This window comes from Triturus cristatus, chromosome 10, assembly GCF_964204655.1.
Source record: "Triturus cristatus chromosome 10, aTriCri1.1, whole genome shotgun sequence".
NCBI lineage: Eukaryota > Metazoa > Chordata > Amphibia > Caudata > Salamandridae > Triturus > Triturus cristatus.
The window spans coordinates 49,582,489-49,595,831 of record NC_140593.1 but is presented as its reverse complement, the minus strand read 5'-3'; the positions used below and the strand labels follow the sequence as shown (position 1 = coordinate 49,595,831).

The window sequence follows — 13,343 nt, the reverse complement described above, 5'->3', positions numbered from 1 at the left end:
CCAGGGGCCCAGGAATGATTTTGGAAAGGAGAGAGTGGTCAGACCCGAGTCTAACGGGGTTAGTGGTTCTGAATGCGGTGGAATCACAAGGCAGAAATTACCACCTACCTGTTGGAGGAAACTTTACAATAATTGTGTTATTAGCTGTGAAAAACACATGATAGTTTACAAAATGCCTTCCTCATTACTGAATAAATAATAGCAACCGAACTGGTGATTAGTATAAGGCACGTAGTGTTTTTTTCTCAAACGTTATGACAGATTGCATAACTCCAGTTAGAAGGATGCCGGCCCATAGTACGAAACTGCACAAGGCAAGCACGCCGGTGATCCATGAATACATACAGAAGAGAAACACAGAGAGGGAAACCCCAGCAAAAGCTGAAACATGAATACATACAGAAGAGAAACACAGAGAGGGACACCCCAGCAAAAGCTGAAACATGAATACATACAGAAGAGAAACACAGAGAGGGAAACCCCAGCAAAAGCCGAAACAAAGTGTGGACAAAGGAGAGAAGAGGTTTTTAGAGGGAGGAACCACATGAACGTAGAGGAACTCTGGAAATCTAAAATGCAAAGCAAGAAAAGCTGAACCGAGCATCCAAGAGCAAAAACAATAATACAATGTTGTGCAATAATTAAAACTATGAAACTGCAGCACGTGAACACTTGGCAAATGTAGAACAAACGTGATCAGAAGGAGGATTAAACCCCAATAAAAACCTGCACATCAACACCAAACAGAGAAAGAGAAGGCAAATATGGAACACGAGAACCAATAAAGAAAGCAAAATTAGCGTAGCAAATAAATACATGATAAGGAACATTAGAGCAGTCTGGAAACCCCCGTAATGTGTGCCAAGAGGAAACAGCAAGGCGCACAGCAGCAACAAACTCATCATAGGAAACCCTGGCCAATAAAAAAGGGTGCAGCAAGTTCATCCAAACAATGTAGAAGATGCTGCTCCCCACTTCTTGGCTGCAGCAAATTATAAATACAGAGAAGAGAGCACATATTTTACAAAGACCAGAGGGTGCAGGCAGGAGCAGGTACTTCAGGCATACGGCTCTGCAGCAGAGTGCAGCTGGCCCTGGCAGTGCCCAACAGTCACATGAAGAAACGAGTTCATAGGGCAGCCTGCACGCCTGGGAAAGGGACCGGCTTAACAAGCTTCTGGCATATGAATACTGGCCAAAGCTCGCACAGGACAATGATGGTGAATGTAGGCACCAGCTGGACTAGTTAGTGTAGCAAGTGCAGAGCACCAGGGCCAGCCTTGTTTTGGCTGACTGATCACCAAACTGGAGGGGAGGGGGGGGGGGGGGGAAATCAACACTCACCGACGGTAAGGTCCTACCATGCTTGCAGCTGCAGATCTGAATTTGGCAGGTGCACTACATCTGTGAAAGGCCTGCATTTAAACATTAGTGTAGTGGTGGTGCAACGCCTATAACGTTCTTTTACATCCCATAGTAGTGGTAGACATTAACCCTTGAAGGCAACACGATGGGGGCATCAACCATCTTACATCTTTATGTAGTACATCTCCGTATACGAGGGGATAATGTTGGACCAGCTAACAATAAGGTACTGCGTCTTGCTGGTTCAAGCTCCCGGTCAGAAGATAAGACCGCTTCACACAGATGAACTGTGCTCAGTCACTTGCCCCATCAAACAACCTTGTTGGGAGCGAATTGAGTCTCACCGGACATCCAATCAGGATCAAGAAACATTCTCTGATCAAGCTTCTGTGAGCCAACACTAGGAAGGATTCACCAGGTTTCAGACAGTGTATTTGAACGGTCTGTTGCGATCAACAGCAACGAGCCCTATGACAGAGATGACTGTCAGTAAAAGTTAATTGTTTCAGCCAAACAAGCCATAACATTACATTTAACTGACTTTGTCAAACTTGAGCAACACTGAACCTCACTCTTTCCTCGAAAAAATAGTTCACTTCTGAACGGGTTCCACACTCCCCCTAATCCTGGTTTCAGACCGCATATCGGGTAACGTATGGCTCCCTTGAAAGAACCTCAACCCTCTACAACAATGGCTTAAATGAGTGTGTTCTATCTCAGAAAAGAGAAGTGTCCATCTGATTACACCTAAACGGTTCCACCCATTCCAGACATGGTGTAACCCTGCTGGGGAGGGCTGAAGGAGGGGGTGGCAGACATTCCAGAGAGGATTATCCCATCCCACTCATTACAGAAAGGGAGTATCCCACTCACCCATCCCCACCCCAGAGAAGAAGCAACCCGCCCGCTCCAAAGAGCACCAAATGCAATACTGAGGTGATGAGGAGCACACATCTCAGCAGGGGGAAGGAAGGGACCAGTGCAGCGTAGAGCAGTGCCGACCATGACAGCCGTTTCAGAGCGGAGTTTGCACAACCCTGCATATTGAGACGCTAACCTAATAGTCTGCTACACATTCACCATGGCCATCTTATATTTCTACACATGACTTAATTGTCCCGGGCTGTGCCATAACTTTGAAAGATTTTAGATGGAGGTAACTTGCACGGAGGATTAGCACACTCGGTCTTTGCATCAATTTTCCAGCACATCATGTGTTGGGGCCGAGCACACAATGGTTGAATTCACCTGGAAAACCTGTGATGCAAGACGCAACAAACCCACTCATTTCTATGGACCCAACACTAGACCTTGGTTCAATAAACAGCATGAACTTTCAATCCGTACCGACATGGAAGATGTGAACTGCAGATCCAGATGCAGACAGGTCACATGGAAGACTGCTGGGTCTGCTAACGTCATTCAGGTGTTTGACTGAACCTAACTATTAAACAGCAATAAAGATATTATCTCTCAATACACAATGGACACTCCCAACAAGGCCAGTGAAACGTTGGCTCAGGTTAATGCACATTACAAAGGCAAGCCCTTACAAACTGGCGAGTGGGAGGACCAATACGGCAAGACACCCGGACAACACTGACCAAGAGGCTCAAACTGTCTCAACAGAAAGGTTCATGTCGACTCTAAGCTTAACAGAGACCTGGCCTCTGGTACCAGGTCTTCCCAATGTTAGGAACAGGTAACTGAACCACAAGGAGGCACAGTGACTTCTACATGGCCGTATAATGTGGCCCATCGTTGACATCAGCATTATAACTCAGTTAGTATGTTTGCAACATGAGCAGGTGCCCAGACCAGGTTCTACCGGTCACCAAACATCCCATGGGAAGATTTTTGTAAATACGAGATTCTGCAGACAATCTCCAGCTCTCCCTCACGGAGGGGAGTGTGAAGCTGAAAACTAACTTGAACCCAAGGAGCTCGGGGGGAGTCCGTATGAGAAGAATAAAATCTGCTTTGCACAGGAGCTGGTCTTCAGATCTAGACCTCTGCTAGTGTACCTTGCAGAATGTCACCAGCTCTCCCAGACACACAAATCTGAAAAGAACTGTGAAAGGAGGAAGGGTCGAAGAGGAGTAGGAAACAGAAACAGCAAAGAATATGTGTAAAACCACGAAGATCTATTTTTACATAATGAGGAGCAGCCATTGCTCAAGCAGCTTCCGTGTAAGGTTCTGGTCTCTGCTGCCGATATATTGTGAAACAAACGTTTTTAACTGCTGCCACCTATAAAACCGGTCGATACTGGTAAAAACAACATATTCTGTATGATGACTTGCAACAAACACCCTCTTGAGCTTTCACACTACAAAGCCTAGAAGCAGCCAGTCTGGCCACGTAGATGGATTTGTAGGCCCCTGTCAGTCAGAGCCTAATACACAGGCAGCTTTATTAAGAAAAGAACGTTATTTGAAAGTGGGGCCAAGTACTGTATACAGGTGATGCTCTGTAGAGGAATCTTCCGAGTGATGCTGTGGACTTGCTTCGGTCATCTGAAGCCGGCCAGACTATGCTAAATCTGGGAGTCTGGTTGCACAGTAAGCTTCTGAGGGATGAGCAGATTAACAAGGTGGAGGCCACTGTTTTGGTCTCCTCAGATGTCGGACGAAGATTCTCTGCGAAGATTCTCTGTCCTTTCCCCACTTCCATCCAAAGGACCTTTAGTCAGGCACTTATTATCTCATGCCTGGATTAGGACAATGACATCTACAAAAATTGTGGGGTGACCATACAAAGAGAGGCATTTCTTACACCTTTGATCCAAGGCATGGTGGCCCACAGAGTTAGGGACACCGCCTCAACCCCCTCCATCAGCCGACACAGACAACCAAAGATCTAGGCATCATCGTGGACCACCAGCTTGCAATGGCGACAATGTGACAGTAGTGTCGGCCTGTAGTTTCGGCATCCTTAAGGCTCCCAGATAAAAATTCAAGTGGCTGCCGCTGGATTCCAGAACAACTGCCTGCCAAGTCCTCATCACTAGCATGCTCGATGATTCGTATATGTAGGCACCCCGCCCACCTCCTCAAAAGGTTACAGGTGGCCCAGAAGACAGCACCCAGGCTACTGCTGAATCTTCCTCACTGTGTCTCCGTCTCTAACCGCCTGCAAAACCTACGTTGGCTTGACATTCACAAGTGCGCAACCTTTAAACTCGTCTGTCACACTTACGCCCTTCACAACCTAGGCCTTTCTTATCACAGCATGAAAATTCCCTTTTACGCTCCAGCCAGACACCATCGCTCCCCCTCTGTTCACACATATCATGCATCAATTGTTCCAGATTCGAGGATCGTTTTTTTTCCTATCTTGCCCCCATGACCTGGAATAAGCTTGCACTAACTATCTGCTCTGCTCCTTCTCTGCAGGACTTCAAAAAAGCTATAAATGAGGCTTTTATCTTAGGGTCCAAGCAAACAAGCCTCCTGGCCAGCTTTTGCTCCATTTGTGCCAAGATACCCTGTGGGTGACACAAGCATTAGGAGAACAAGCACTAAACTAGTAATAGAATTACAGAACTTTCAAAATTTGAAATGGCATTGAAAATAACAGACTTTTCTTCTTTTTTAAAGCTTCACAGGATGGGAATGTCCAGTCATTGGAGGTATAAAGTTTCACACCCTGGGCACACTTCTTGAGAAGTGATTTCGTGTTTCTGCATTCTTAAATTGCTATGTTTCAATGCGGGTGTCCTTCTTCCATTGCAGGCACGGTCTGACGCAGATGGTACCTTTCTGTGCAAGATAGTTGGGGTTCGCAAGAGCACAGCTTAGTGCATGATGCAAGCCTGCCAATGGCTGTTCTTTGCTTAGGTAGAGAGCCTTTCAACTTAAGTTATGGAATTTTCTTGAGCCTATGGCCAGCAAGCACGGAGGGCTACTTTGAGAAGAGTTATCATATTCTAGTCTTGATAATACAAATGTATTAGTCACTTAAAATCAGGGATAGAAGGTTTGAGTCTCTCTCTTAACAGGAAGGTACCCTCATAGCGTTTATTTGCACACAGGTAGCAGAACAACTTTGAAAATAATACCAGAGCATACAGTTATCACCAACAGCACAGGAAGAAAACTAAACTCACGACATTATTACATTACACCGGTCGCATGTGCCATCTTTAAGGATTGAAACCTTCAAATGTCATGGTGAGTGCAGTGTGACAAGTGCAACTAAGGTAAAGTAAAAGCAGAGTCTTAAGTACCAAGTAAAAGGATTTATCCTGAAGTAAAGATCACCAATACAAACATGAATTGCAATAACACAAGAGACCGCATAATGCTAGTAACCTGAACGAGACCATTTGAGTATCCCACATATGCCAGTTGGACTAAATGTTATTGCTTTAAGAAAGCTCTATGGTGAAGCCCACCAGAGTCGGCCTTAGTCACACTAAATCGAACGCTGCACACTGTAAGATCAAGGACTGGAACAATTATACTAAATTGCATCTTTGAGCAATAAATAGAAGTGCTTTACCTGACGTAAAGTCCCTAAGGTTCAATTCCAATATATGTAGACCCGACTCAATCTTAGTCCAAGGAAGTCGCCATCTTCCTCAACTTGACAATGGACACCGCGATAGTCCCCGATTTATGCAGAATCGTTGTCAAGTCTGACTTTTAACACAGATATCGCCAGACCTCATCTTTCTATGACTGTGATATCAAATTATTCAATTAAAGACATGGATACAACATCTAATGTGACATTCGTCTTGGTCAAATGTCTACACCTCATTATAAAAACACATACAGACATAACCAAAACAGTCTGAATTGACATCCTGTGCCTTATGTATACAGAAACGTCTGGGACGCCTACCTTGATGCACATAATCTATGTCAGACATTCCTAAACCTAAGTCAGAAATTCCAATTTCTGATAAGATTTTGAATACAAGGACTGCCACTTGACCACATGTCAGCAGAGGTCCATCGCCCAGTTTACCACCCACCCCCCCCCCGCAGATTCTGCCAGAAACGGTCACACCTGCTTCCGGTACAGTTCACAGATACATCTCGCCTGAAGTTGATAAAGCCAAGTTCCAGAGTAGGAAAGACTGACTGTTACTGCAGTGGGTGTTTTCCCCTTGCGAGGAACACGGTCTTTAGGCCTCCACTGATAAAGACAACATTTGCTGTCAACAAGATATGCAGTGCGTTGTTTCTCCCTAAGAAACGCTAGACTGTAAGCTGCTTTGCCTTCCATGCTCTCATAGTAAAGCACATAGAAGTAGGCATTAGGGTGTTAGGTTCTAGCTAACATTTTATAACATTCTAACAATGCTAGAAATGTTGATTTTATTCTCTTTACTGATGAAGCGTCTCATTGCTGTTTTTATATTATTCTGTGTAGTTGTTTTAGATGTACCGACAGATTGCTCCTGTAGTAATAAACACGTTTAAAGTAAAAGTCTTCATTCTTCTTAGTACAACTTGTCATACTGTTAATAACTAAATACGGTTGTAGCGGTTTCCATAGTGCTCCCGATTCCTTTATTGGATTGTTATTAACACAAAAGCGATACCTCCTTATCAATTACACACTGAGTCGTGTTTGCGGGGCTACAACAACTTAACTTTCACATTCATCACTACTGCATTGAAGCAAGTTCCCCTGTGTTACCCATGGATGGGAAAGCAGCCCTTGCAGGGTTGCGCCAAATCCCATAGTTCTGTGCCAGGCTAAAGGGTTCCTCTGATACTCTGACAGTACAACGGGGTGATCCACACCCTTTGTATCTGTCTAAAGGGGTCCTCCGCTCCCTCCATCTCTGAAGGTCTTGGAGGTTCCTCTCTTGGGACTGTTGTGCGCACTTTGCTTGTTTTTTGACTAGGGGATTCCAGTGGCCCCTTCATCAATACATTTGGGGCTCCCCTGCCCCCTCGGTCTGTAGCTAAGTGACTTTGCCGCACACCGGTCTGCACCTCTCTAGGGGTTAATCTGCCCCTCCATCTACAGTTGTACCTTCCTAGGGGGCTCTTCCGGCTGTCGCTCTCTAGGAGCTCCTCTGCCTTCTTCTTCTCCAGTCCTCTGCCTCGGTCTGTACATGTACCATCTAATGGGCCCCCGCCCCCCATTTCCTGGGGGTGCTGCTGCCTGCCCTCTTGGTATGCTCCTGTCCAGTGAAGTCATCCGCCCATCCAGAGGTCCCTTCCTAAGGGGGTCCTGTGCCCTCCTCCGTCGGTACCTCGGGGGGAGGGTTATAGATCTGTCCCTCTGTCTGCAGTTGTCTTTCCTGGGGGGGCTCCTCTGCCCTCTCTTTCACCAGTCCTTTGCCTCGGCCTGTACCTATACCATTCCAGTGGGCTCACCCCCTCCTCTGTACATTCCCTGGGGTGCTGCTGCCCTCTTGGAATGTTCCTGTCCAGTGAAGTTATCTGCCCATCCAGAAGTCCCTTCCTAAGGGGGTCCTGTGCCCTCCTCCGTCTAGGGGGCTTCTCTACCCCTCCGTCTGCACATGTCGAGGGAGCTCTTCTGCACCCCGTGTCTGTACCAGTGTAGGGGGCTCCTCCGCATCTTCTACAAGCCTGAGGGAGGGGGATGGGGGCGCTGTTACCCTGGATCTGGGCCAGCCCGGAAGTGGGGGCTTTCACTTGGTCATGTATCTGCCATGGGGCTCCTGTGCCCATCGCTCTGCCATGAACTTGTGGGCCCCATGTCTGACCTGGAAGTCTCCACAGCCTGGTGGCCTGCACTGGAGTAGAGACCCCTCTTCCCATACGTATGTACCTGTCTAGGGCACTCTCCTCCCCTCGCGGCCTTTACCAGCCTACGGGATCCACCGCCCGGCTCTGCTACTCCTCTCCGCCTCGGCCAGCACCGCCCTCGGCTCCTCCTATCTCTTAGTTCCGCAGCTGTCTCCGGATCCCCGCTGCTCTGCACCCCAGACCTTCGGCACTTCCGCAACACCTGACCGCTACCCCCGGTGCATGCTGGGAACTGGAGTCCGACAGTCAGCTGACTGGCACGGGACGGGGACGTCACAGCCGTGCGCCCTTTAGAGAGTATTCCAGGGCAGGAAGCCTGATGCTAGGCCTGACGTCACAAATCCACGTCGCGCTGGTTGCGTTCCATGCCGAGATCTGACGTCATAGCTCCGCGTCTGGCTACATGCGTTCCAGAGCCGAGGCTATACGTCACTTCCGTGCGCGGAGCTGTGCCAGGCAGTAGACCCAGGAGCATGGCGGAGCCTGCCGAGAGGAAGCCGGTGCTGGAGATGGTGAGGACACCCCCTGGGCACGGGGAGCGGAGCAGCGCCGCTGCCCCTCCCTTTCTTCGGCGGCGGCCTGTGTTGTCACATTTACAGAGTTCGTCTTTGGAGGGATTTTATGTGGGAGTAAGCCCGGCCAGTGGAGGATGAGTGTACTTTTTAAGCAGTTGCCTCTTGGTGCGACTTGTAGCTCTCTGTTCTTGATATTTTCGTTTCAAGGCACGCACTACACCCGGGACTTCGAAACCAGGCTTTCTTTGGCCTGCAGTGATTGGGTGACTCCCGGAGAGGGGAGCAGCGGAGGATGATGGAGTGTGTTAATGTCTGCAACACCCTGACATCAGTCCCTTGTGTTGTAGTTAATAAGTGCAGTGCTGCATGGGAAAGGAAGGCGGGGGGTGGTATCAGCCGTGCCCCTCTTTCATTTCTGGCACATAGTCCCAAGCCGGGGCGCAGCTCCAAAACCCCTTTCACCTGTAAGCCCTCCAGCATCGCAAGCCCCCCAGTGTGTCTCCCATGTCACGGGGAGGCTCTAAAACCCAGTGTAGGAGAGTAGGGTCTGCTATCCTATGGTCACCCCAAATTTTTGCTTTTTGCTTCACTGGTTTTTGACATATTGAGGCTGTGGGCCTGCCAATCAGACCCCCAGCCTGCTGTTCTCTCTACTAAATTACAACTATGCACCCTAGGTGCATAACCAATTGGAAGTGGATCACCCTGTCAGCCCCTGTACCAGTGTACACTAGGTACCCAGGGCATTGGTGTACCCAAGGCCTGCCAAGGGCTGCAGCATGTATTATGCCACCCCAGGCTTGGCCTAACAATCTGACACAACTGGCTGATCACTCAGCTGGGGTAAGTTGGTGTAATCACCTCTTACTTAGGTGTAGTATACCTATACCTAACCTTAAATGGGACACCTGGTAACCTATAGGTCACTCCTATGGCAGGCCTTAACAATCCTGAAGGCAGAGTGCTTGGTTCCATGTGAGATGGTGCTCTGGCATGAGCTGAGCCTGTCTGCAGTGGTCGGAACAACTTCCTTCTACTGTTTCCAGATATCGTCATACCATATACTCTTAAGTGCATTATGAACCTCGCGGTTAAATGCTAACTTTGGTTTGGCTTTATCAAAACATGTCGAGTAAGGTGTCATACGAACTGGAATACTAACCCCTCGCCAATTCTGGCGACGGGGTTAGCATTCCACCCTTCTAGAGGGACACGACATGTACAGTACCTGAAACCCGGGTAAAATCAGACATAGCCTCAGCTCCACAAAATGGATGCTGCCACCACAGACACAAGTCTGCCCTCCTGCTGCTGGGAGTCCTTCCAGCTTGGGAGGTGTGGACAAAGGGTTTCCTGCCAGGGGAGGTGCGTGCACCACCCCAGACAGGATTTTGTGTATTGGTCAGGTAGGGCTTGAAAGAAACCAGACATGCCTGTGGCTCACAAGGAGCCTCGGTGCATATGCCAGTTCAAACCGGTCCTGGGGCACACCAGTCCCGGGCCTGGGGCGAGCTGGACAAAGGATTGGGGGTGTAACCACCCCCCTTCCTGGTCCCACCCTTAGGGAGGGACCTAGCAGGTAGTCCGGCCCCTAGAATCCGCTTAAAGGTAGGAGCTGTGTCCTAAGACTTCAGACATCCTGGAATCAACTTGAAACTAAGAAGAAGACGGGAACTTCGACATTCTGCTGCACAGAAGACTGAAGAAAATCTCCCCTGTGGTCAGGGAGTGACCACCTTGCTAACGCAAGCACCATCCAGCGAATCAACGTCTGCTTTGCCGCCGCCTCCCGCCGGAGCCCGAGCCCAGAGACTGACAAGACCTGGACTTCCAGACCTCTCACCGCCCGATCCACAGTCCCTGAAAAGAGGAGACCCGTGGAGGCACCGAGACACGTGGAGCCAGCCATCTTGGAACGACTACGACAAGCTGACAAGTGCAACAACCGAGGCTCCCTCCAAGTTGTGCTTTGGGATCTGAGAAGCCCAACCCCCGAGCAGCATCTGCACCAAAGGTGAGCCCTCCAGCATCTCCACGATCTGCGTGGGGCCCTTCTGCATTTTGCCACTCGACGCGCCTAACCGGTTGCTGGCCCGCTGGCTAGTGGCCATCTTGGCGACGAAATCTACGACAAACACCGCTGGTCTGGTTGCTCCAGACTGGCCCTTGCTCCCCTCCAAAGGAGCAATCCCTCTGACCTTGCTGGTCAGAACCAACAGCTGATTTCCGAATCCTCCTTCAATTGCTTTTGCCAAGGCTTGTTTGCTTCGATCAAGTCGCCGACACCGCCGACAGCGAGAGCCTGCGTGGGACAGCTCGTGAGCCGACTCCTGGACGTCGTCGACCTTCAGGGGCCACGTGGCTGCGGAGACAAGCTACCCCTCACCACCTGTTTGCACCCGACATCGCCTGGTACCCACCTGGTGCCACGCTGGTCACTGGCTAGTGACTGTGAACACTGTCCCCTCTGCTTACAGGTCTTCAACATCTCCGATCCACTCTTGGATCCACTGCATCCCTCCCGGACCGACCGCCTGCAGCATCTTTGTCTTCAAGCTCAACGGAACAGATAGAAGAAACCCGACGCACTTCGAGGCCTATGCACCCGCTTCCTGTGGGTGAGGTAAAGCTGGCACACCTGTGCCCAAGTGTAGTATTACATCTCTAGTGCCTGTGTTCCAAATCTTGAGTTCCTAGTCCATCCGGAAGATCCTCTTTGCAGTAACTTTGTACTTTTTACGCACCCATTGAAACCTATGGGAGCCCGCGTGTGACTATTTGCTCTGCACACGCCACCCGTGGACCTCCTGGTCACTAACTGACGTTAGCTCCTTGTAGGCCCAGCGATTCTAGAGGCCCTAGGCCTTGTCCCTTTTCTGTTCGTGGTACTTATACCACTATTTTAGTATATGGTTTGAGTGGCCACCAGGGCCTATCCATATAACGTGCAACTTCTGTGTATTCTGTGATAATCTTGTTTGACGATTTGTGCTCCTGTGCTCATAAAGAGACTAGGGGTTACTTTGAGAAATAAATACATATATAGTTTGAATATATATCTGTGTGGTGTCCTTTCATTGGTATAAAAGGGGGTTGCATTTGGTAAAACAGCTGGCTTAACACGCTTCACGAGTTTAGCCTCAAAGACTGCTTAGCCTACGCTACCACTAGGGCAGCTAGTTCGAAAAGGTTGACTTACAACCACACCATAAGGGTTGCTTGGCATGGTACAAGGTGATCACTTTAACTAGTGAGCATCATATACCAGGCCAACTTCTCACATTGGTGAGCAGCGGTTGGATTTGAGCTTGCTGTGTTTTACCATTGTAATCTCTTGGTTACCAATTGAAAGATCACATAGGTACCTGTAGGTACATATAAAACAAGATTAGATATACATAAGTTCTACTGAACTTAGTTGTTGTAGAGCAAAGGGAGTAGCACACCCTGACTACAACTACTAGATAGGTTTAGTAGGTAAACCCAAGTGTAGGTAGATTGCAACACATCCACCCACACTTAAGAGCAATGGCCGGGGCAGAGGGGTCCACTGTACCCATCTCTGTTGAGAGTGACCCCCAGAGGGCACCATCCAGCTTTGCTACCCTTAATCAGAATGAGCTCAGGCATTTGGCAACTCTTAGAGGCCTTAAACAGCCCAAGAACCCAAACTCTGCTGAGCTCAGAGAGCTCTTACAGAATGATGAGAATCAGAGAGCACTCAAGAAAGCTTCCCAGTTAGCCCCCTTAGGGTCAGGAACAGGAGGCCCCCCTTCTGAAGATACTACAGAGGTACCCAGTTCCAATAGCCATCCCTTAGATGAGAACCATACTACAGGGGAGGAAAGTGGTGAGGATACAGAAAGTAGTGATGATGAAGGGAGAACTAGCCCAGTACCCAGTATTATACTTGGCCCAGCTAAACTAAGGCTATTGGGGACTGACAATGGGTTCACCCCATTGGATCTCCCCAGTGGACTTAACACAGGGCTTGGGAGGCAAAGGAATCGCTCAGGTGACTCCAATGCTTCTCATGGCTCTAGAGGCTCTCAAGGTCACTCCAGGAAAAGGATGACCACCCCTCAGAGGAGGGAACATGAGGCCAGAATGCAGGAAGCCCAGCTGAGGATCAGGAAGCAGGAGCTAGAAGTAGCCCTGATGGAAGAAAAACTGAACAAGGCTAGGCAACCTTGAGAGAGTGGGTCTATACCCACTGGTGGCAGCATTGTCCCTAAGGACAAAGATAGGGTCTTTGATAATAGGAACCTGTCTAAGGTTGTGCCCCCCTACAAAAGTGGGGATGACATCCACAAATGGATAACTGCTCTTGAGTGAGCCTGCAAAGTACAGCAGGTTCCTGAAGACCAGTGGGCAGCAATCCTCTGGCTCTCCTTTGAAGGAAGAGGCAGAGACAGACTCCTCACTGTTAGAGAAGAGGATGTCAGAAACTACAGAGTCCTGAAGAGTGTTCTGGTAGATGGGTTAGGCTTAACTACTGAACAGTACAGGTTAATGTTCAGAGACACCCAAAAGACACAGACTCAGGACTGGTCTGAATACATTGAATGTGCCACTAAGGCTTTGGAGGGTTGGTTGCTAGGAAGTAAGGTATCTGATTTTACAGGATTGTATAATTTGATGATGAGAGAACAGATTTTAAATAACTGTCAAAACCAGCAACTGCATCAACACTTGGTTGACTCTGATCTGACCTCTCCCCAAGAAT

At 48.8% G+C, this 13,343-nt stretch overlaps 2 protein-coding genes across 3 annotated transcripts in view; one reads left to right on the top strand and one right to left on the bottom strand.

The window, feature by feature from the left end:
* The window catches only part of VAMP7 (vesicle associated membrane protein 7), an 80,991-nt gene extending 72,532 nt beyond the window's left edge, over positions 1 to 8,459 (bottom strand). Inside the window, exon 1 of one of the 2 annotated variants that reach the window (XM_085630377.1) lies at positions 8,125 to 8,459. The gene's annotated coding sequence lies outside the window, so the exon portion shown is untranslated. The remainder of the gene's footprint in view (positions 1 to 8,124) is intronic. The other variant, XM_085630378.1, reaches the window with a different exon arrangement.
* A 2-nt stretch (positions 8,460 to 8,461) lies between these two features.
* The window catches only part of LOC146788806 (DNA-directed RNA polymerases I and III subunit RPAC2-like), a 44,139-nt gene continuing 39,257 nt past the window's right edge, over positions 8,462 to 13,343 (top strand). Inside the window, exon 1 of the mRNA XM_085630380.1 lies at positions 8,462 to 8,614. Within this exon, the coding sequence (XP_085486506.1) occupies positions 8,468 to 8,614 (147 nt within the window). The 5' untranslated portion in view covers positions 8,462 to 8,467. The remainder of the gene's footprint in view (positions 8,615 to 13,343) is intronic.